Source organism: Lynx rufus, unplaced genomic scaffold, assembly GCF_022079265.1.
Source record: "Lynx rufus isolate CCGP_SWC_20201006 ecotype Redwood Valley unplaced genomic scaffold, mLynRuf1.p SCAF_17, whole genome shotgun sequence".
NCBI lineage: Eukaryota > Metazoa > Chordata > Mammalia > Carnivora > Felidae > Lynx > Lynx rufus.
In genome coordinates this window covers 44,013,948-44,037,600 of record NW_025814831.1, presented here as the reverse complement: position 1 = coordinate 44,037,600, position 23,653 = coordinate 44,013,948, and the positions used below count along the sequence as shown (strand labels likewise).

Genomic DNA, 23,653 nt, shown 5'->3' with positions numbered 1-23,653 from the left:
ATGGGTAAAAAAATTAGAAGTTCACATTCATGAGACCACTACAGATCACTGTGCTTTCAATTGGTCAACTAGTACAAAGACTTTGAGACCAAAGCTTAAAAATTTTTTTTAATATTTATTTATTTTTGAGAGACAGAGCACAAGTGGGGAGGGGCAGAGAGAGAAGGAGACAGAATCCAAAGCAGGCTCCAGGCTCTGAGTTTGTCAGCACAGAACCCGATGCGGGGCCCGAACTCACAAACCGTGAGATCATACCTGAGCTGAAGTCGGACGCTCAACTGACTAAGCCACCCAGGCGCCCAAGACTAAAGCTTATATAGAAAGATATTAAGAAGATACCTAACAAATACATCTTTCCTGTACCTCTGAAAGCTTAATGTATCCAACCTCCCCACGTCCCAAATATGATTTTTAGGTATTCTGAGGCAAACCAAGAAGAAACAAATTAAGTTAATATGAGGGATTTAGGTTAGGAAAATACACACTTCTTGAAGGGATGATTATAATGTATATAAACATACTACATTATGTGAAATACTGTGTATGTATAATCTCCTGTTGTCCTGACTGAAAGCAAAAGGTAGAGGCCAGTTTTTAGGATTATTCTAAGCATATAATCAGTAAATTAAGCTCAGTAATTAATTCTATAACATGCCCTTTTCCCAGTTTTATTCTTTAACTTTATTTTTCTTTCCCTCATTATCATATACTCTACAGTATATTGATCTTAGTGAAAAGGTAATTGGGAGGTGACTTGCAAATTTGATACTACTAATAAAGTAAAAATTATTTACTTTTTCACAAATTAGAGTGAATTCCAGGCTATCCTTGTAACAGCACTGTTAACTAACTTGCACTCAAATATGCTTTGTTGAATAGAAGAGAAAGGAGCAGAATTACAATATATAAAGAAGATATGCCCAAACCTAGTACCAAGGGCTTTAGCATTTGAATCCTAGCTCTACCACTACTAACTGTGCAATCTTGAGCAAATACTTTATTTCTTTAAGCCTCCATTTCCTCATCTGTAAAACAGAAATAGTATTTTCTACCTAATAAATAACACAAGTGAAGGTCCTTAACACTGTGCCTGGCACACAGCAAAAGCTTGATAAATGGTAACTGTCATCATCATTAGTAAGTATAAGACCAACACATCATCTCAAGAAAAGAGACCCACTGCTCTATACCGTAAACAGATAATTGACTACAAAAACTGTTACAAAAATTTTTGAACACAGAGTTTGCATTCACTTACTGAAATTTACTTACAGAAAATTAGCATATTTATTTAAAGCATTTCAGACATAACCCTGAAAATTCTAAATGAAAATAAAATCCTCTATGTTACATACCATTTTTAAGGAGTTTTGAAAGAGTAGGAGAAAGGAGGAGGAGGAGAAAACGGTGGCTTCCAAGAATAGTTTTCAACTGAATCTAGTTTAAAAGAATCTAAACATACTAAAAACCATTTTCATGCTGCATTTATAATAGTGTTTTTACAAAAATTTTAAAATTTTTAAAAAAATATTTATTTTTGAGAGAGAGAGACAGAGTGTGAGGCAGGGGAGGGGCAGAGAGAGAAGGAGACACAGAATCGGAAGCAGGCTCCAGGCTCCGAGCTGTCAGCACGGAGCCCGATGTGGGGCTCGAACTCTCGAACCGTGAGCTCATGACCTGAGCTGAAGTCGGACACTTAACCGACTGAGCCACGCAGGCGCCCCTAGTGTTTTTACAATTTAAAAAATATAAGAGGCAAGGGGGGGGGGGGAAGGGTGCCTGGCTGGCTCAGTGGGTGGAGCATGTGGCTTTTGGAGGACTGAGAGTCCAAACCCCACGCGGGGGTGTGGATTTTAAAATAAAATCTTTAGGGGCACCTGGGTAGCTTAGTTGGTTAAGCATCTGACTTCAGCTCAGGTCATGATCTCATGGTTCACGATTCGAGCCCTGCGTCAGACTCTCTACTGTCAGCACAGAGCCTGCTTCCAATCCGGTCTCCCTTTCTCTAGCCCTCCCCTACCTCGCACATGGTCTCTCTCAAAAATAAACATTTAAAAAAATAGTAACATAAAATCTTAAAAAAAAAAACAAAAAATAAAACTAACAACTTGCCTATCAATGCCAGTATCCAATTTCATCTCCATTTGTTCAATTATTTCTTTTTTCTTCTGAAGGCATTCAGATAACTTAGGAGAAGAGCTATTCAATGTTTAAAAGGAAAAAAAAAATCACATTAGTAGCCTTATAACTCTGAAAGTTCTTCATATGCATATGTATATTGTTACAAAAATTTATAAATACACAAACATACATATATATTATTTTAATTTGCTTGCAAATCCAAGAAGCATGTAAGTAGTAACTACAGTGCCCAATTCAAACTAGGAAATTATGCAGTATTACTATGCCTAATAGTCACACTAGGAAAAATTAACCATTTAGAAGAGAAGGAAGAAGAAGATTTAGATTCATTACTTTTTTTTTTAATATATGAAATTTATTGTCAAATTGGTTTCCATACAAAACCCAGTGCTCATCCCAAAAGATGCCCTCTTCAATACCCATCACCCACCCCCCTTCAGCCCTCAGTTTGTTCTCAGTTTTTAAGAGTCTCTTATGCTTTGGCTCTCTCCCACTCTAACCAATTTTTTTTTTTTTTTGGATTCATTACTTTCATCTCAGAGAAGATATCCCTCAAGAATATATATATATGTGATTTTGAAATTTTGGGATTGTTTCATTTTCTTCTTGTTTTGTTGTTTTGTGTTTGTTTCCTTTTTAATTAAATAACAGTAAAAAACAAAACAAAAAATAAAAAAAAATCCATTGGATATCTTAAGAATATAATCAATTATACTAATTAAAGTTTGGAGACTACAGCCAATCCAGTTGATTTAGCTTTCCTACACTAAAAAATAATTTTGACAATCATATTTGCCTTCTGAATGCCACCTAAATGTCAAAAACACACAAAATATTAAGGAATATGCAACTCTAACAGTTATGTGGATTCTTTGCTATGTGGCATTACAGTTCTTAAATTAGTACATTTCCTTTCAAAGTGTGATTTAGGGATTACAAGTGATCTTATCTTTAAGACTGTTTCTAGACTAATTTTTTGGCATATCAATGTTTACAATAAAATGTTTAAAATATTATCTTTTATATATTGTTCATCTTTTAATAGTACACATATAATTTTATAAGGCATGTTCACATATACTCCACCTTATTTAATCCTCACATGCTTGAAAAGTTCACATAAACTGATAGGAAAATATAAACCAAACCTTATTTAATGTCGTATATTAAAATCTGTCCTATTAATCTCATGAAATTTTTGTTGTAAGTCTTTATATGTAGAGAACATTATAATATTCACTGACATACCAACAAAAATCAATTTGACTAACCTTATTAGTGGCATAAGGTGATCATTAAACTGCTTGTCAAAAAGATGAAAAATAGTATTGGCCTGTTGCACAACATCCAAAAAATAGAGATTTGCATTCCTAGAATCTGAAGAAGGAATTCCTAAAATTGGAAGGCATGTATGTATTAGAATCACACTTGAAGAAATTCATCTTGCTAACTGAAAAAATGAATGTGATATTATGAATAAAAGCAACTGCTATTTTAATAAATCAGCAATGATTTTTGTGGACAGAAAAGTAAAATTAAACTTAATAATAAAATTAATCCAAAGTTTTTACACGCAAAGTTTCACCATCTACTCAGTTTTCATTATTTGCTGAGATAAACAAAAAAATACATCAATAAATGAATCATCTTGGTCTGTATCTTTTCTTTCCTACTCTCTCATGCCCAGTGGTTCACATGAGCCATGAACCACTTCCACCATTTTTCTTATAACAAGGCCTCATTATCTCAGTTAAAATAATTTTTTTGTTACTTTCCTGGGTTCAAATCACTTTATCTTTTCTGTTAATATATTGTTGCCAGAGTAATATATTTAAATTTACACATTTCACTCATCTTGCTCTCTATTATTTCTTCGAAAATATTCAAAGTCTCCTCACTGTCTACAAAAAAATTCTTGATTTTTCAGCATGCTATTCAGGTGACTCCACATGCTGACTCCAAAAAAGAGAGCTGACCTCTCCAGATTTCAGATTCATCTTTTTTGTAAAAGAGCAATAGATAAACTCTAAGATACATTCTAACCTTAGATGTCTATGTTTCTAGCGAAAATTAAGAAGCATAATGGGCTAAAGAAAATATTCATACATGAGAAAATAAAAGTTTAATACCTAGAATTCTTTACGGGGTGATGATTTTTTTTCAAAGTTTTAAAAATGAAACCAAAAGGGGTGCCTGGGTGGCTCAGTTGGTTAAGCGTCCGACTCTTGATTTCGCCTAAGGTCATGATCTCATGGTTGTGAGACAGAGCCCTGTGTTGGCTGCATGGAGCCTGCTTACGATTCTTTCTCTTCCTCTCCCTTTGCCCTTCCCCGCCTGTGCACATGCTTGCACACGCTCTCCCTCTTTCTCAAAAAAAAAAAAAAAAAAGAAGATACGATAAAATCACCAAATAGTAAGAAAACTAAAGACTCCAACACAAACTTAGAAAGAAAATTAAGTCAGTACACATGTAGAAAATACCAATCCTTATTATTAATGGAAGATACAGAAATTAAGGTAATATCTATGTGTGTTTTCAACCATTAAATTAAAGGTTTTTAAAGAATATCCAGAGGCACCTGGGTGGCTCAGTGGTTGAGCGTCTCTTGATTTCATCTCACATCATGAACCAGCAGTATGGGACTGAGACCTGACTCAGGCTCTGTCCTGAGCATGCAGCCTGCTTAAGATTCTCTCTTCCTCTGCCCCTCTCCCTCACTCATGCGTGCGCTCTCTCTACATAATTAAAAAAAAAAATCCCTTTATTCTAAAAAAATATTCAACACTATGCAAAGAATTAGTACAATCATAAAGATCAATAACAGTGTAAATTACTGCAAAAAAAAAACCCTTTTGCAAAACTGTATATGTATAGAAATTTTGAAATTGGTAACACACTTTGTGTGTGTGTGTTTTTGTAAGTAAACTCTGCCCTCAACGTGGGCTTGAACTCATAATTCAGAGATCAAGAGTCACATGCCCTACCAACTGAGCCAGCCAGGGGCCCCAGGTACCACACTCTGAACTGCTAATTTCACTTCTGGGATTTCATACAAAGAAAATAATTCAAAATAAGGAAAACTAAGCTCTACAATGTTCACTGCAGCATTATTTATATTACTGAAAAGATTCAAGATATCTAGAAATAGGGGATAGTTAAGTTTATTTAACTTTATTATATATATGCATGACAGAATTTTATTCTATCATTAGAAATAACAGCAGTAAATACTAACTAAATGGCTGCATGGAAGAAAGTTTATGAATATAAGAAACATTCTCACCCCTAAGCCCTTCCAAATTGTGAATACATACAACTATTAAAATGAAGATGCTAGATTTCCATATGAGCTTAATAACAGATCCTTCATACCATATGGATTCAAATTCATGTTATCTTTTTTCATTATCTTCTTTAATCTTCATACCTTTGAGGTATTATTACCCAATACAAATTGCCACATTAAGTCATTTGCAAATGGCAAATGTTAAATACTCGATGTCAAGATCTGCTGTAATTAGGGCACCTGGCTGGTTCAGTTGGAACAAAGCATGTGACTCTAGATCTTGGGGTCGTGAGTTTGAACCCTACGTTGGGTGTAGAGATTATTTAAGAAAATGAATAAACTTAAAAAAAAAAAAAGAGTCTGCTGTACTTAAGTTAAAAAAAAAAGCAGGCTACAAATGTTTATCTACATCATGAGAGCAAATAAAAAAATGGGTAAGAATAAACCACAAGGTTACTGAATTATGGGTGAGTATGCTTCAATGTTAAAAACTTTATGAAATGATGTGACATACAGTCAATAAACATTTTTGAGCATCTACTATGTGCTTTCTAGGTGCCAGACAATAATGGTGAATAAGACAGATTAAGATTCCTAGCCACAAGAGCATACATGCTGTTCTCTTAAAATACTGTCTCCAAATTCTCAATTCACTCCTTCACCTCATTCAGCTCTCTGGATCATGTCTCCTCAGACAGGCAGTCTCTGACCATCCTTCCTCAAAAAAAAAAAAAAAAAAAAAAAAAAAAAAAAGCCCTCTGTTCCTGAATTTCCCATCCCAATTCCCCAACACTTCTCATTAACTCTTACTCAATTTTACATTGCACTTTCTAGTCATTTGTCTATCCTTTCCCTGAGATTGAAAGCTCCACGAGTGCAGGAGTAGGCACTTAAAAGGTATGTGTTGAATTAATCAATTCTGGTTAGTGGAGGCAGATGTTAACATATGAAAATTTCATTGCGAGAGTGCTATGAAAAACATTAATTCAGTGACGAAATAATGAGTTACTGGACTGGGAGAGGTGGGCTACATTGTCTAGTGTGATCAGCAAAGGACTCTTTGAGAAGGTGACCTCTTAGTTGAGATCAGAGGTTGAAAAGTCAGGCATTGAAGAGCTGAAGGAAAAGGATTTGAGGGATAGGGAAACACCAAGTGCAACAAGCCTGAGTGGGAAAAAAGAATGAAGGCCAGAGCGGCTGAGGTAGTGAGAGGAAGTGCAATATGAGATGTGGATGAATACATAAGAGGAGGACAGATCAAAAGCCATGGTTTTGTGAAGTCTGTTATTATTTTCCCCCTAAAAGTAACAGGAAGTTACTAACGGGTCTTAAACAAAGAAATAATAATCAAACTATTATGTGGAGTCAGTACTGTGCAGAAGTGAGAATGTACACAGAAAGGCCAGTTAGGAGTAGACAGAGATGATGGTATGTATGTATATATGTATGTATGTATGTATTTTAAATGTTTTATTTATTTTTGAGAGAGCGAGCGAGCTAGGGAGGGGCACAGAGAGAGGGAGACATGAATCTAAAGCAGGCTCCAGACTCAGAGCTGTCAGCACAGAGCCTGATGCGGGACTCGAACTCACAAACCATGAAATCATGACCTGAGCCGAAGTCAGACGCTTAACTGAGCCACCCAGGTGCCCTGAGATGATGGTATTTACATTAGAGTGGCATCAGTAGACCTTGAGAAAAAGTAGATGAATTTGAGTTATGTCTGCAAGTATACTAATGGGATTTGCTGATAGACTGGCTATCAGCATTCACGAAAAGGAAAAATTATGGCAACTCCTATGTTTGGGGCCTGAGCAACCCAAAAATAGTAATACCTTTCAAACACATGGAGAAAAATGGGAGTCAAACAGATTTAGATGGAAGATAAAGAGCTTCATTAGGCATATGTTATATCTGAGATGCACAATAGACAAGTGGAAAGTTCACAGGCAACTGGATTAATGGGACTGGGATTTAGGGAAGAAGTCATTATTACCCTATGAATACCAGTAAACCCAAAAGACCAAAAGCAAAAGAAAAAATTTTAATATGAATTCATTCCTTTCCAGGCTTATTTTGGAATATTTTTCTTTCTACACCTTATATTACTCAATTGCCTCAACAAGAATTGCTGTCATCCTTATTTCTGCTCCCTTGACATTTTATTTATTTATTTTTTTTAAATTTTTTTTTCAACGTTTTTATTTATTTTTGGGACAGAGACAGAGCATGAACGGGGGAGGGGCAGAGAGAGAGGGAGACACAGAATCGGAAACAGGCTCCAGGCTCCGAGCCATCAGCCCAGAGCCTGACGCGGGGCTCGAACTGACGGACTGTGAGATCGTGACCTGGCTGAAGTCGGATGCTTAACCGACTGCGCCACCCAGGCGCCCCTCCCTTGACATTTTATAACCTATAGCATTGTACTACAGTCTGCCCATACGCTGCAGTAACTTATGTAGCTTGCCCTGCCCTGCTTGATGTAAGAAATATGAGACACCTGTGTCTTTGTGTAACTTTCAGCACCTGGAAAACCCTTGCATTAAAGCTCAAAAAGCATTATTCGTTGCATTGAACTGAATTCGATGTATAAAGTTGAATATATATAAAACAATATTATGCATACAGTGAACTAAGCATGATTAAAGAAATTTAATGCAAATAATAAGACAAATAAATATACTTACCAGCAAGTCCTGTTTCCAAAGCATAATCGATATGCTCAATACATAAAAATTCCACAAGAATGGTAAAAATTCTAAAGGCATTCCTTGGTAAATCAGAAGGATCAGAAAGCTTTAAAAAGAAAAACCAAACACATTACTCCTCAAGTCTATCTTAAAAAAAAAAAAAAGCAACTTTTTTTTTTTTAGCAATTTTGTCTAAGATGTAGCCAGTGTTCAGATATCAAAATAACTTATACTCCCATTCCCACCCCCAATGCCTCTCTCACATACATAGACATATAGTTACAATGCTCCCTATTTGTCTACAATTCTCCTGGCTTAGACTAGATCAGTGTTTTTCTCACCTGGATTGCAATCCATTAGTGGATTATGACAAGAAAGAGAGGAGAGAAGAGAGAATCAATAGAAAATGAAGTACAATGTACATATTAAAACCAAATATAGTTTAATGAGATGCACATACACGCAAAACATAACACATACACAAACATACATATAATAAATGTCCCCTGGGCTGCCATGTAAAATCCATTTCCATTTTTTTTTTTTAATGTTTATTTATTTTTGAGAGAGCCAGAGTGAGTGGGGAAGGATCAGGGGGACAGGGGGACAGAGGATTCGAAGCAGGATCCATGCTGATAGCAGAGAGTCCAATGTGGGGCTCAAATTCAGAACTGCAAGATCATGACCTAAGCCAAAGTCAGATGCTTTAACTGAGCCACCCAGGTGCCCCTGTAAAATCCATTTCTTATTATAGGTTGTGGTGAAAGAAGTTCCAGAGCCACTAACTTTAACAAAAGCTATTCTAGCAAAACTCAAAATAAGAAGGATTCTTTATTCTACTGGGGGAAGAGATGGGGAAATCAGTAGCTGATGCACTAAACTATGACAGGCTCAAATCCCAGCTTCATCACTCCCTGGTTGAGTAAACCCTTAAGATGTTATTTAACCCCACAAGGCCTCACTTTCTCATCTGTAAGGAGGGAATACTATTAGCAGTACTTATATCCTAGTCCAGAGGTGAGAATAAAATACGAAAATGCACATAAAGTATTTTTAGCACAGTGTCTGGCACACAGTAAACTCCCAAGTGTTCATTTTGCTGTTGATGTTGCTGATGATTACTCAGTAAAAGAATTATTAATGTCACAGTGAGAAAATGAAATCTTTATTTAAAAAGTTAGAAAATTACCTCTCAACTTCTTATAACTGCTTCCTGTATTGTTTATCAATTGATTGTTGCCTCTTTGTAGTCTCCATTCATGTACCTTTCTCAGAGTAATGATTATCATCTGATATAAAGAGGGGGGAGTTGAAATACATAGCCCACTTTAAAAGATCTATTATAAATACTGATTTGATATTACTCAATTCCCTTCCTGGTCTTCTTAATACCACTCCCCAAAGTTTATTCTTCACTAGTCACTCTAACCACAACCTTCACCTCTCTTCTTTGCTCACTGATGCTCAACAGATGCCCTTAACTAGCTATAAGCTAGAAAGGTCTCAAATCAATGACCTCAGTTTCCACCTTAAAAAAACTAAACAAAGAAGGGCAAATGAAACCCAACTAGGTACCAAAAAAAGAATAAAGAGTGGAAATTGATGAAACACAAAAGAACAGAGAAAAATCAAAGATACCAAAAGCTGATTCTCTGGGAAAATCAATAAAACTGATAAACCTCTAGCTAGACTGATCAGGAAAAAAAGATACAAATTACCAATATCAAGAATGAAAAGGTGACATCACTATATATTCTACAGATATTAAAAGGACAATAAGGAACTATCATGAACAACTTAATCCCAATAAACTCAACAATTTATGTAAAATATACAAATCCTTAAAAGACACTACCAAAGTTCAATTAAAAAGAAATAGATAACCTATTTCTAAGTCTATTCAAGAAGTTGAATTTGTAGTTAAAAACCCTCACAAAGAAAACCGCAGGCCCAAATGACTTCCCTGGTAAATTCTCCCAAACATTTAAGGAAAAAATAATACCAATTTTATACAAACTCTTCCAGGAAATTGAAGAGGAAGGATTATTTTCCAACTCATTCTACAAGGCCAGTATTACCCTGACAACCAAAACTAGACAAAGACATTATGAGAAAAAAGTATATGTATTAAGTCAATATCCCTCATGAACACAAACACAAAAATTCTTGACAAAAGTTCAGCAAACCTAATCCAACAAAATATACATGGGATAACACATGGTGAACAATTGGGGTTTATCCAAGAAAGGCAAGGTTAACTTTTGGAAATCAATGTAATTCAGCACATTAACAAAATAAAAAGAAAGCATCTGACAAAATACAACACCTAATCTTATAAAATTACTTAGAAAACTAGAAATTAAAGAATTTTGTCATTCTGATTAAGAGCATCTGTGAAAAACCTACAATTAGTATCATACTTAATAGTGAAACACTGAATGCTTTATTCTTTTTTTTTTTTTAATGTTTATTTTTGAGTGAGAGAGAGAGAGAGAGGGAGGTAGGCGCATAGACAGAAGGAGACACAGAATCCGAAGCAGGCTCCAGGCTCTGAGCAGGCAGCACAGAGCCTGACGTGGGGCTTGAACTCATGAAACATGAGCTCATGACTTGAGCTGAAGTTGGATGCTTCACCGACTGAGCCACCCAGGCGCCCCCTGAATGTTTTATTCTTAAGGTTAAGAATAGTACACAGTGTTTACTCAAACTGCTTCTATTTAACACTGAACTGGAGGTTCTGACCAATGCAATGAGGCAAGAGAACAAAATAACAGGTTTTTATACTTTAAAGGAATAAGTAAAACTGACTTTATTGGCAGACAACATGATTGTCTATTCAGAAAATCCTGTGGAATCTACAGAAAAAAACCCCAAACTATTAGAACTAATACGTGAGTTTAGTTAGGTTGCAGGTATAAAATCACCATATAAAAATCAACTGTTTTTCTATACACTAACACAGAGTATCAAAAATACAAATTAAAAAAATACTACTGACATTACATTAAAATAGCACAAAAAATACTAAACACTCAGGGATAAACCTTGTGTGCTAAGAATTAGAAAACATTGCTAAGGAAAATTAAAGAAGATCTAAAAAAATGGAGAGATATACGATGTTCATAGACCAAAAACTCAATATTGTTAAGATGTTAATTGTCCACAAACAGAACTACAGATCCAATGCAATCAAAATCAAAATTTCAAACTTTTTTCCCCTGAGACTGACAAACTGATTATAAGGCATATGAAAATATTAGAGGACTTATACTACCTGACTCAAGACTTACAGTGATCAAGACAGTGTAGTCTTAGCACAAAGACAAGTAGATCAATGGAACAGAGTCCAGAAATAGATCAACATATAAACTCTCAAATGGTTTTTGACAAAGGTTCCCAAGCATTTGGTGGAGAAAAGATAGCTTTTCAATAAATAATGTTTAACAGCTGGATACTAATGCAAAAAACAACAACAACAAAAAAACCCAAAACAAAAAAAAACCCACCTCTGATCCATGCATCACATGACATGCATAAGTTAACTCAAAACTGGTTAAAGACCTAAATGCAAAATCTTAAACTATTAAACTATTAGAAGAAAACATAATAGGAAGTCTTTGTGTCCTTGGGTTAGGCAAAGATTTCTTATATATGATACCAAAAATTCTGCTACCATCCATAACAGAAAAGTGTTAAATTGGATTTCACCAATATTAAGAACTTCTCATCATCCATATTTCATCAAATGAAACACTACTGTTAAGAGATTAAAAAGACAAGCCACAGACTGAAAACATTTGCAAATCACATATCTGATAAATGAAATGTAACCAGAACACAGAACTCTCAAAAAATAAGAGAACTCAATTTTTAAAATGTACAAAAAATACCTCAAATATATACAAATAGCAAATAAACACATGAAGACAGTCAACATCATTAGTCATTAGGAAAATGCAAACTGAAATCATAATGAGATATCACTATCCACCATTAGATTGTCTAAAATTAAAAAGATTGATCATACCAAATGTTGGAGGTCATGGGGAAGCAAATGAAACTTTCACATATTGCTGGTGGGAATGTCAAATGAAACCACCACCTTGGAAAACAGTTTGGCAGTTTCTTTAAAAGAAATACCACATGCCTCACCTGTATTACTACTAAGTATATATCCAAGAGAAATGAAAGCTTATGTCTGCATAAAGACATATGCATGAATGTTCACAGCAACTTCATTCATTAATAGTCAAACAATGAAATCAATCTGAATGTCTATCAATAGGTAAATACATCAATGTATTTGCATGAATGTGGTATATTCATGCAAAGACATACTACTCAGCAATAAAAAGGAACATAGTAAATAATATACACAACATGGATGAATTCTTAAAGAACCGTGCTGAAAAAGCCAGAAACACATGTACATATATTCTATATACCATTTACAAAATACTGTATTATAATATCCTATATACCATTTATAAAAAAATTCTAGAAAATTAATCAACCTCTCGAAGACATCCTATTTGGCTTTCAAGACTCAGTCCTCAAATGTCGACTACTTTTTGAAAATGAATCTACAGTGACATAAAGCTGTTCAGTCTCATGCAAATGAGAACAGAAGTGGAGGGAGAGGAAAGGGAGATTATAAAAGGACAAAGGAAACTTTTTGGGGTACTGGGTCTGTTATCTTGATTGAAGTTATAGCTTCAGAAATGTAGATATAACTTATCAAAGTTATCAAATCATGTGGTTTAAATACATGCAGTTTACTGAATGTCAAAGATATCTGGAAGTTATTTTTTAAAAAAGGACCAATTACACTGCCCTTTTTAATTTTAATATTTTAATTTTGTTTAAATCCAAGTTAGCATAGAGTGTAACAATGGTTTCAGGAGTAGAATTTAATGATTCCTTACTTACATGTAACACCCAGTGCTCATCCCAACAAGTGCCCTCCTTAATGCCCATCACCCACTTAGCCCACCCTCCCCCACTCAACACAGCTCCAGCAATCCTCCGTTTGTTCTCTTTAAGAGTTTCTTATGGTCTCTACTTTTATTTTTCCATCCTTTCCCCTAGGTTCATCTGTTGTTTCTTAAATTCCACATATGAGTGAAATCATGTATTTGTCTTTGACTGACTTACTTTGCTTAGCATAATACGCTCCAGTTCCATCCATGCTGTTGCAAATGCCAAGATGTCATTGTTTTGATTGCCTAGTAGTATTCCACTGTATATATACCACATCTTCTTTATCCACTCATCAGTCGATGGACACTTGGGCTCTTTTCATAATTTGGCTATTGTTGATAGTGCTGCTATAAACACTGGGCATTTTTGTATCCTTTGGATAAATACCCAGTAGTACAATTGCTGGGCTAGAGGGTAGCTCTATTTTTAAGTTTTTGAGGAACCTCCATAACATTCTCCAGAGTGGCTGCACCAGCCTGCATTCCCATCAACAGTGCAAAAGTTACACTGCCCTTTTTAATTATCCTTTAAAGCTTCCATCATCAACTACAAGGTCAAGTCTAAATTTCTAAGCAGAGTACACAAAAAGTTTCTGTCTACATTTTCAACTTCCTTTATTACTCTCCAATGTACATTTTTATTTCAAGCATTTTATGCTGCACAGCCAATCTTTGTGTATGTCTTTTTTTTTTTTTACAGGAAGAAAGCCATTTGACATCCACCAAGGATTTATTTTTATTTAACATTTTTATTTATTTTTGAGAGACAGAGAAAGAGAGAGAGAGAGAGAGAGAGAGAGCAAGTGGAGGGGGGGCAGAGAGATAGGGAGACCCAGAATCCAAAGCAGGCTCCAGGCTCCGAGCTGGAGCACAGAGCCCAACAAGGGGCTTGAAGCCATCAACTGTGAGATCATGACCTGAGCCAAAGTTGGACGCTTAACTGACTGAGCCACCCAGACAGCCCTATGTATGTCTTTTTATATGTAGTATTCTCTCTGCAAGAATTACCTTCTTGTAGATATCCTATGTAGCTTTCAAGACTCAGGCCTCAAAAGTTCCCTTCTTGTAATCTTTTATAAAAAATACTCTTCTTCAATTCCTTCACCAGGCAGAGCTGGTTGCATCTTCTTTGGTCCCAGCAGGATATACCTACTTTGCACTGATTCTTTATATGCTACCTCCTTTCTCCACACTATTCGAAAGTAAGGTATATGTCTTTCATTTATATCCTCAATGTCTAACATGGCAGCTGGTACAAAGTAAAAACATAATGTTGCTGGATCAGAACGCACTGAATTGAACTAAATTTCTATCTTGTAAGTTTCTAGACAAAGGTCATGATTTAGAGCTAGTTACTGTGACTCAAACAATATAATGTTGACAGTTTCAAGTTCGATGATCTTTAGAAGTATTTTAACCTATTTCCAGCATTCAGAAAACTAGACACAGTGATTTACCAAATATATCCATAACCCCCAGATGTGTCATATCTTAACGTTTTTCCAAATGTACTTCAGATCTGGGGGGTGAGGGGGTCCTACATTATAAGTATGGATACAGTCCCTTAGGTACTCCTCCTTCATGGCAACCACTATCCTGAAGTTATCATGCCTATGCTTGTCCACATCCCTAAACGATATAAGGTATAGTTTTACTTTTTAAAAATTTCTATAGAGGTATTATACTGAATATATCTTTTCCCCATCTTGTATTCAACATCGTATTTCTGAGATTTGCTAATGTTGATACATGTAACTCTAGTCATTTAAATTGTTATATAGTTTTCTAGTGTATCAACAATGTCAGTTTATCAATTTTCTTTTTGAGGCACACTTAATTTGCTTCTAATTTTTTACCATTATAAACAATGTGGCACATATACCTATTAGTTTCCCTAAGGAATTCTCAAGTTACTATCCAAAGTAAAGATACAATTTTTATTCCAATGGCAGCGTATGAAAATTATTGCTCCCCATCCTTACCAACACTTGATATCATCAGACTTAATTTTTGCAGACTGAATGAGATACTATTTTCCCTATTTTACGTTTCATTTTCCTATTAGTGAGAGTGAAAATCTTATTGGTAATTTGCATTTTCTCTATTTGTTTATGTGTAGCCTTTGTTTTCTATTGATTTATGTGTGTAATTTATACTGATTTACCGTCTGTCAATATAAAATATATAAACCATATACACATCAATACAAATAAAAAATTAGGATGGTCTCAACTCTCATTTCCACTGCTTAAGAGGTACATATCTCAGTTTCTTCATCTGTAAAATGGAATAAAAACCTCACAAGGTTGTTACAATGATTAAATGAGTAATGTATACCTAAAGTGCTCTGAACATGGTATGTGCTATACAATTATGTGCCACTATTATTTGTTTCACATAATCTTCTGCTAGTAATACTAGCTATAAATACTTCTTGCAGGCTGTGACTTATCTGTTTACTTTGTTAAAGTGTGTTTGTTGGAAAGAAATTCTAAATTTTAATAGAGTCAACTTTTCATTCTTTTCCTTTAATACCTGGGTTCTTAAAACATCCTTCTCTCCCTAATGCTCTATATTTTTATAAGATAGTTCTAAACCTCCCTTTCATGTATTGATTTAATATCTTACAAAAAAATTTGGTATATTCAACTCGTAAAATTATATTAAAATATACTTCTAAATAACTTTAAAAATAATTCTGTTCTTCAAAACAAAAACTCTATATTACAAAAAATAGTTGTACCTAACCAGATAGCAGATTTGTATCTTATTACAAGGCAAAAATTAAAATACACAACTATATATAAATAAAATAAATTTACAATTACTCTTACCCTATGACATCTTTCAAAGGCTTGTTTGGTTTCTTGTAAAAGATTAACCACCACTTCTTGAGATAGGAAAGTTTCCCCATGAGTATCGATACTTGGCCCCAGTGGTAAGTTAGTACGTTGTCTAATTCTCTCTTTCAAATCTTGAATACTAATGGATTATGACAAGAAATAAAAAGAGAACACTTTATTATACACAGATTTCAATTTCAAATGCTGTTCAACTTAGTACACATCAACAAAGAAAAATGGACTAACTGCCAGGAGACCTAAAAGTTCAAATTCCAATAAACTCTAGTTCTATAAAGTGAAACAAGCCTTAATGTCTACACAGAAGACTTTCATCTGAAAAATTAGTATATTTGGAGTTAGGACTTTTAAAGTCTTTTTCAGCTCTATAATTCTGACTCAATAGCCAAAAACTCCTTATTTGGTTTCCTTAGCAGGTGGACTATTCCAAATTAGTTAATATAACTAAATGGTCCTTCTTAAAATAAACTTTAAAAATTTAATGCTTTTTTAAATACATTTAACCATTTTAACATACTTCTTATTTCTTCATTATTATTAAATAAGATATATTAACCATAATATAGCTTTTCTTAATGACTGAGTAACCAGTCACTTTGAACATTTATTATACGGTGGTATCTTTAGGTTAAACTTCTTTTGCTCCTAGACTACCTAACTCTGGAGTATTGTGAACATTTTTTTTTCAGATGTTATTTTTTTTTTAAAGTAATCTCTACACACAATGGAGGTCTCGAACTTACAACCCTAAGATCAAAAGTTGCATGCTCCACCAACTGAGCCACCCAGGAGCCCCAAACTAATTTTTTTTTTTAAATTCTCATGGTTCTTTAGTTTTTTTCTTCCCTTATTTGTTGCTGCCTTTCAGATGTCACTTTTTAAGTTTATTTATTTTGAGAGAGAGAGACAGAACACACATGCACACACACGTGCACACGAGCACAAGCAGGAGAGAAGCAGAGAGAGGACAGAGAGAGAATCCCAAGCAGGCTCTACATTCCATGCTGAGTCCGACACAGGGCTTGATCTCACAACTATGAGATCATGACCTGAACTGAAATCAACAGTTGGGCACTTAACCTACTGAGCCACCCAGGTGCCCCCAAGATGTCACTTCTTATTCCTAACTATAACCTCTCCCTGATCATTATGTAGTATATGACAAACTGGGAATCAAGAAAGTGATCTGAGTATACTCTGGACTCTAATTACATGGCTCTGCATAAGTCATTCTGCTTCATACTAAAAATGACTGGGTTCCACATAGTTGAGATCTGGATAACTAAGATGCCACCAATTCTTAGAACAAATCATTTTCTTCTAGTATGTGAATAATCCCAGGCTTTAGGTATTAATTAAGTAATTTTATGCCCAAGTCATTAAAAGCTCAGGGTAATTAAAATGTAAACTATTTGCTATTTTTTTTCCACACCTGCAACAACAAAAAATGATGTGCTTCCTAGTTAATAACCTGGAATAATTTATTCAGTCTAGGAAAAAAAAAGGCGACTATTTATAGTGCTGGTATTCTGCTTTACATTTTAATTACATCATGTTAGGTCATTTCAATACATAGTTCAAGAGACAGGATTTGATCAGTGGTGTCATAAATAAGCTGGGTTAAATGAGTTCTTCATAGAAAATTTCAGTAACTGTCAATATTTGACAAGTTTGTCCAAATACAATAAAATTCTTAACATCTTTAGTTTTAACTGTAACATTTAACAAAAACACTTACCCTCCTGTGCCAATGGATCTCTTTTGATGGTTTTTTGAATCATAATAGCGCTGTAGGATCATAGCACTTCTGCTTTTCAAATATCCAGTCTCTACCTCAATGTAGTTCTCCAAATAGGAAATGAAAATGGATTTGATAAGCTTAGACAAGAAAGTCTGTTTATCAGTACCTAAGTTAAACTCCATCAACTTGCTGGAAAGATTTGTGGTTCTTTTCATGGAAAAAGGGAGAAAAAGATGAATGTATATTTTAGGTATAGTAATAACACTGAGGAATACATACTTTTACAATGTAATTTTAATAACTTATGTTAAACCACCATTTCTTAAACCTTGGGAAGGTGCTTAGGATACAGAGAGAAGCTGCACAGCGCTATATATAAAGTAGACTGACATCACAAACAACATTGTGGTTTTGCAAACTGACTAAGGATAATCTCCTAGGGATAGGCGACTTAAGAGAAAAAATCTAGGCAACCAACCAGTCTAGAAATGACAACAGTGGCAGAATGACTTCAACTACACTCTAATGGCATTCATAACATAGTACCCAAGTCAGAATACTGAAAGATCTACTCTCTGTTCATTCTCCCTTTTGTCTTTGCCCATGTGGACTTTTCTTTAATTTTCTGTTTTGCATTGTTAAATACAGACTCACAATAAACGTTGTTGGGATGGACCTCCTGATTATAGTTACTTTTGAAGACCCTCCTCCCAAAATGACGTCACTGACAAAGAACAATAGGACTGGAAAAAAACTCCAATAAGAAGCTTCTGATATAATATTTCTAAGTGTAACACTTTCATTTACAAAAGCCTAAGGCAAATTTTCATATCAAACTTAAGGCTGAAACTCATTTGTTAAGAATTTGTGACTTTCTCAATTTCTAAAGATTTAACTGCAGATAAATATAATCATACTACTTCTTAGAAAAAAAATGATAGGGAACTAGCTTACAATTAAAATTCAAAACAAAATTCTTGAGTCTTAAACAACATAAAGTTTCATTAAAGTACATGACTATAAAGAATATCTGATTCCTTAAGTTAATGTGCTAAGAATGCTGCTCTTTCTATAACAGTAATCTACGTAACCAAGTATTTAATGCTGAAAGGTATACTATTAACAAACTTTTACTCAAAAATACCTGAATACTTCACCATTTTCTATTAAAAAAAAAAAAAGGAAAGAAAATCTGAGATGTTACTATTTTCTAGTAATTAAAAACATACCTTGTATATAAATCATAGAGATTTTTGAGATACTGCTCTGCATCAGACTTCCTACATTCTTCTAACTGGTCTTTCACAAAACTCTGGAAGGGAAAAAAAAAAGGCCAACATTATGTCAAGTAAACATTATATTTTTTCTCTAAATTACTCCACATTCTGGGGCTGTTCTTACTTAAAATACAATGGAAAAGGCAATGCATAAGAAGTATACCAATATAAAAAAATAATAGGCTTTTAAATTTTAATGCTTCTCATATTTACATGTTCATCTATAGCAGTCTTGGGAATAAGTATTAAGAATTTCAGAATTTCTTTTCAAACTGGCCTATCTTGCTTTTTAAAGTACATTTAAAAAACAAAACCCAGAAGCACCCAGGTGGCTCAGTTCGTTAAGCATCAAACTCTTGATTTTGGCTCAGGTCCTGATCCCACAGTTCCTGGGATTGAGCCCCACATCAGGCTCTATGCTAATGGAGTGGCACCTGCTTGGGATTCTCTCTCTGCCCCTCCCCTGCTCATGCTCTCTCTCTCTCTCTCTCTCAAAATAAATAAATATTCAAAAAAACAAGAAACAAAAAAACCCCACAAAACCCAAAAAACAAAACCTGATGCTGTATCGATATAGTCAATTCCTTAAAGCAGCATTTCTCAAACTGTGGCCTGGCTAACACTAGTGTCCCCTATGATTAACAGGCATTACTCTAAAATTGGGAAATGCTGTACTTTACATTCCTCCTAGAGAATCACAATATGTGTTAGTACCTTTAAAGACTATAAAAAGTTCTGAATTGTGTTTTAAAAACAAAAACTTCTTTTATGTTGCTTAATCCAGTAGAAAACATAGTTTAGGAAACGTTGCCTTAATGTATAGTGGGAGTCCAGGTTGTACATTAAATTACTGTTTTCGGGAGGAGCCAAGATGGCGGAACAGCATGGAACTTTTTTGTGTCTCATGTCCATGAAATACAGCCAAAACAACACTAAACCATCCTACACACCTAGAAATTACTATGTTTTTTCTTTTCATATTAGTACCATATTATGAAAATTCTACAGACTGTGCTTAAAATTCTTACTCAATTTCATAAATACATTCATTGGTCAAAGTGAGGACCCAATAAAAATAAAAATCTGAGGCTACCGGGGCACCTGTGTGGTTCAGTCAGTCGAGCATCTGACTTGGGCTCAGGTCATGATCTCATGGTTCATGAGTTCAAGCCCCACATCGGGCTCTCTGCTGTCAGTGCAAAACCTGCTTTGGATCCTCTGTCCCCCTCTCTTTCTGCCCTTCCCCTACTAGCATGCTCTCTCTCTCTCAAAAAAAAAAACAAAAAAAACGACAACAACAACAATCTGAGGCTACCCCTCTACAACCTTTTATGACTTGAACTGCTGCTACACAAATTTTAAACATGTGCTCTGATGATGCTTGGTGATTAGCACCTTTTTTCCTGGTGAACAATATTTTTTTAAAAAAGCATGACGTTGTTATTCTTTTCCCATTCACTGAATAAGGAGATTACTATTCCAAGGGGCATTACATGAGTAAACCAAAAATTAAAAAAATAAATAACTTTCAAAACAGAGAAAAAAATCACTTATTGCCTTAAGAATTACTTAGTCATAGTTTAAAATTACCTGTAGTTTGATTTCAAATACATTTTGAATAAGTTTAGCCAGTACTGTTTCTGGATTACTAAAGATATCTCCAACTTGTTTGTTTACCCGTTGACAGAGTATTGCTGCATCTTCAAATATATCATTTCTCAAGTAAGCACCCTAAACAGAGGCATTTTACACAGTTAATGTATAATTTTAAAATGGTTTTTAAAACACAAATTAGCATAAAATAAAATCCAGAAAAGTGTACTATTAGGTTACCTCCTGGCACTGCTTTATATAAACATCAACACAATGGGAATAACCCTACAAAGAAGAAAGAAATACATTATCACAGTTCTGTTTTAATAACAATAATCACAACAGTAATAATCTCAATAAAAATTATTATATGTAATAAAGCTATGTCTATGTCCTAATAAATCACCAATAGTAACAGTTGTTGGATTTAAATGAAATTCTCCCAGTTGCTTTTTATGAAATTGATCACCTGGTTCATATCCTTGCAAGATTTTAGAATGAAAGAAGAAAACTGGTATGAGTTTTTTGTAGTCATTTTGCCCTATGATCACCTAGCCAATCTCCTTCAACTCCAAAACATGTATATGCATGCATGCACCCACACACACACAGATTCAGTCTTGAGAAAAGGTTTTTAATATATATAAATAAATACATTATGTATTTCATATTAATATATATATATATTTCCTTCTTTCCACTCTTGGATTCAAAGCATTTGTGTTCCCTTGCAAGACTCTGAACAGAGCTGTATTTAACTGGCATTCTGGAAATTTACTTTTAAAATTAAATCTATTTTAGCAGAATGTATTTAAACAAAATAATGTGTCATATTAAGCTCTCTATAATGATTTTTGTCCATTAACAAATCATACATAAAAACAAGGAAAGTAAGCAATGCCAAAGTACACTATTGTGTCAAGAGCCATTCTCAATACTTAATATGTTACTTGTAAGTGTAAAGTCCAACAAAAAACTCCTATTTCCTACTCAGATACAAATATAAACAGATCGGGGGTACCTGGGTGGCTCAGGTGGTTGAGAGTCCGACTCTTGATTTCGGCTTGGGTCATGATCCCAGACTCATGGAATCAAGCCCCATATCAGGCTCTGTGCTGAGCCTGTTTAAGATTCATTTTCTCTCTCTCTCTCCCTCTCCCACTCCCTCTCCCTCTGCCCCCCTACCCCATTTGCATTCTCTCTCTGAAAAAAAAAAAAAAAGGAAACAAATTGCAAAGCACTATTTCTTTAATTTCTTTATAGGGATTCTCTCCCTAATTCAAAATCCAAGAAGATAGTATTTCTTTGTATTACCACCTAAGATCTTCTGGATTTAAGTCTTTTACTAATTATATTCCATCTAATCTCTGGCTCCTACATTCCACCAGATATTTAAAGCTAAATCTTTTTACTTTTGACCTATTTCATAACATGTTTGACTGAAAAAATAAAAAGACAAGAAGACAGTATGATTTTCTATGTCAACCAATATAAAAAGTCATTGATAAAATTTTATTGAATATAATATTAAATACCTAAAATTTAACATAATTTATGGAAGAGATATGAAATATACATTTAAATTGTTCAAAACAATAAAAATAATTACTGTGAGAGTCATACAACTAACAGGATAATCGGTGACTATAATATATAGAATTTATATAATCTCCACAATCTTGAAGATTAATCTTCATTTTTAATAATTACTATTTACCTTAAAATGAAGCAAAACTGCTGCTACTTCTCGCATTCTGGAGATTTCACCTCTTCTTTGAGCACTGGTAAACTCCTGAATCAGTTGGCATTCTAAATCATGGTATTTACCTAAAAGTAAAAAGGAAGTAATTCAGCTACAATGGGACAACGTATGCAAGTTATTTACAAGCACATGAATTATTTACAAATAAAATGACTATGGATCTAGCCTTCTTTTGAAAGACTTATAAAAACAATATGTGATTATAGGCAGTGAGTCTAGCCCCTAAAATACACTATGATATAATATAAATCTATATTTTTAAAGACAAAGAAATCTTCCCAACCAGGAAAACAGCTGAACTCCCTTGGTCTGACTACCACTTACCACTGTTACTTAAAAAAGCAGCTGAGTGAGATAAACCTCTGGATGTCATTTCTGATAGTATGAGATAGGAAAAATCTTAAACATAAAGCTGTAGAAATGGTGAAGAGGACTACAGAACTCTTTACTAGAATTCAGATGTCTTTACCATGAACTATCGTGGATTTAACACCAAATATCACCTTAAGATAATACATGGTGTCTGATTCACTACATTATTGAGGCTACTAATGTTCTGTGTGAAAACTTGAATGCTGTGTTAATCTACAGTAATCAGAAACGTTGCCAAGAAGTCCAACTATCTATGTCATTCTTATTGTGACACTTTTGGGAAAATAGGTGGCTCTCTGAACCTTCTATGCAATGGTCTCCCAAACATGACTCAAATTACCATGGGAGCCTGCAAATATAATGGCTTTTCCAGAGACCCAGAATGATCTGCTTAAAATATAATCCAAAGATTGGAAAGGATAAAACTAATCATGTAAGCAGTTATAAAGATACTGAAATGCTCACATGAGCTTTTAAGTTAAAAGCTCTTAGCTTTTAAGACAAAGAACCTACTTTACAGATACATGGATACAAAACAACCTCCAAGATACACTGTTAAATTAAAAACACAAGGTATAAAGCTATTTGTATAGGATGCTACCAATTATTTAAAAATAACCAGGGACAGTAGGACTAAATTCTACACATGTATATGTGATTTATGTCCCATGCTTGTATATCCATAGGATATTCTAGAAGAATACCTAAGAACCTGGTAATGACTGCTTCAAGGAAGAGGAGTCAAACTCAGGGATATGGTGAGAAGATAACATTGTTCCCACTATCTCTCCTTTTACTATTTTTCTTTTACAGAAGTATTTTTATCACCTATCCACAACTATTAAATAAATCAAACTCCACTTACTCGCAATTTTGGATTTTACTTCCGAAAATCTGGAAAATAAAAACCAATGATGAGGTTCATACTAGAGAAAAATGTACCACAGTA

General features: G+C 34.4%; 1 protein-coding gene across 1 annotated transcript in view; it reads right to left on the bottom strand.

Annotated features, from left to right (window-relative positions):
• The window catches only part of EXOC5 (exocyst complex component 5), a 55,656-nt gene that overhangs the window by 4,751 nt on the left and 27,252 nt on the right, over positions 1-23,653 (bottom strand). Inside the window, exons 6-15 of the mRNA XM_047079587.1 lie at positions 23,570-23,598; positions 22,288-22,397; positions 20,811-20,855; positions 20,568-20,708; positions 18,930-19,012; positions 17,698-17,907; positions 15,933-16,080; positions 8,117-8,225; positions 3,414-3,534; positions 2,113-2,199 (exon numbers count right to left, since the gene is read on the bottom strand). Of these exons, the coding sequence (XP_046935543.1) occupies positions 2,113-2,199; positions 3,414-3,534; positions 8,117-8,225; positions 15,933-16,080; positions 17,698-17,907; positions 18,930-19,012; positions 20,568-20,708; positions 20,811-20,855; positions 22,288-22,397; positions 23,570-23,598 (1,083 nt within the window). The remainder of the gene's footprint in view (positions 1-2,112; positions 2,200-3,413; positions 3,535-8,116; positions 8,226-15,932; positions 16,081-17,697; positions 17,908-18,929; positions 19,013-20,567; positions 20,709-20,810; positions 20,856-22,287; positions 22,398-23,569; positions 23,599-23,653) is intronic.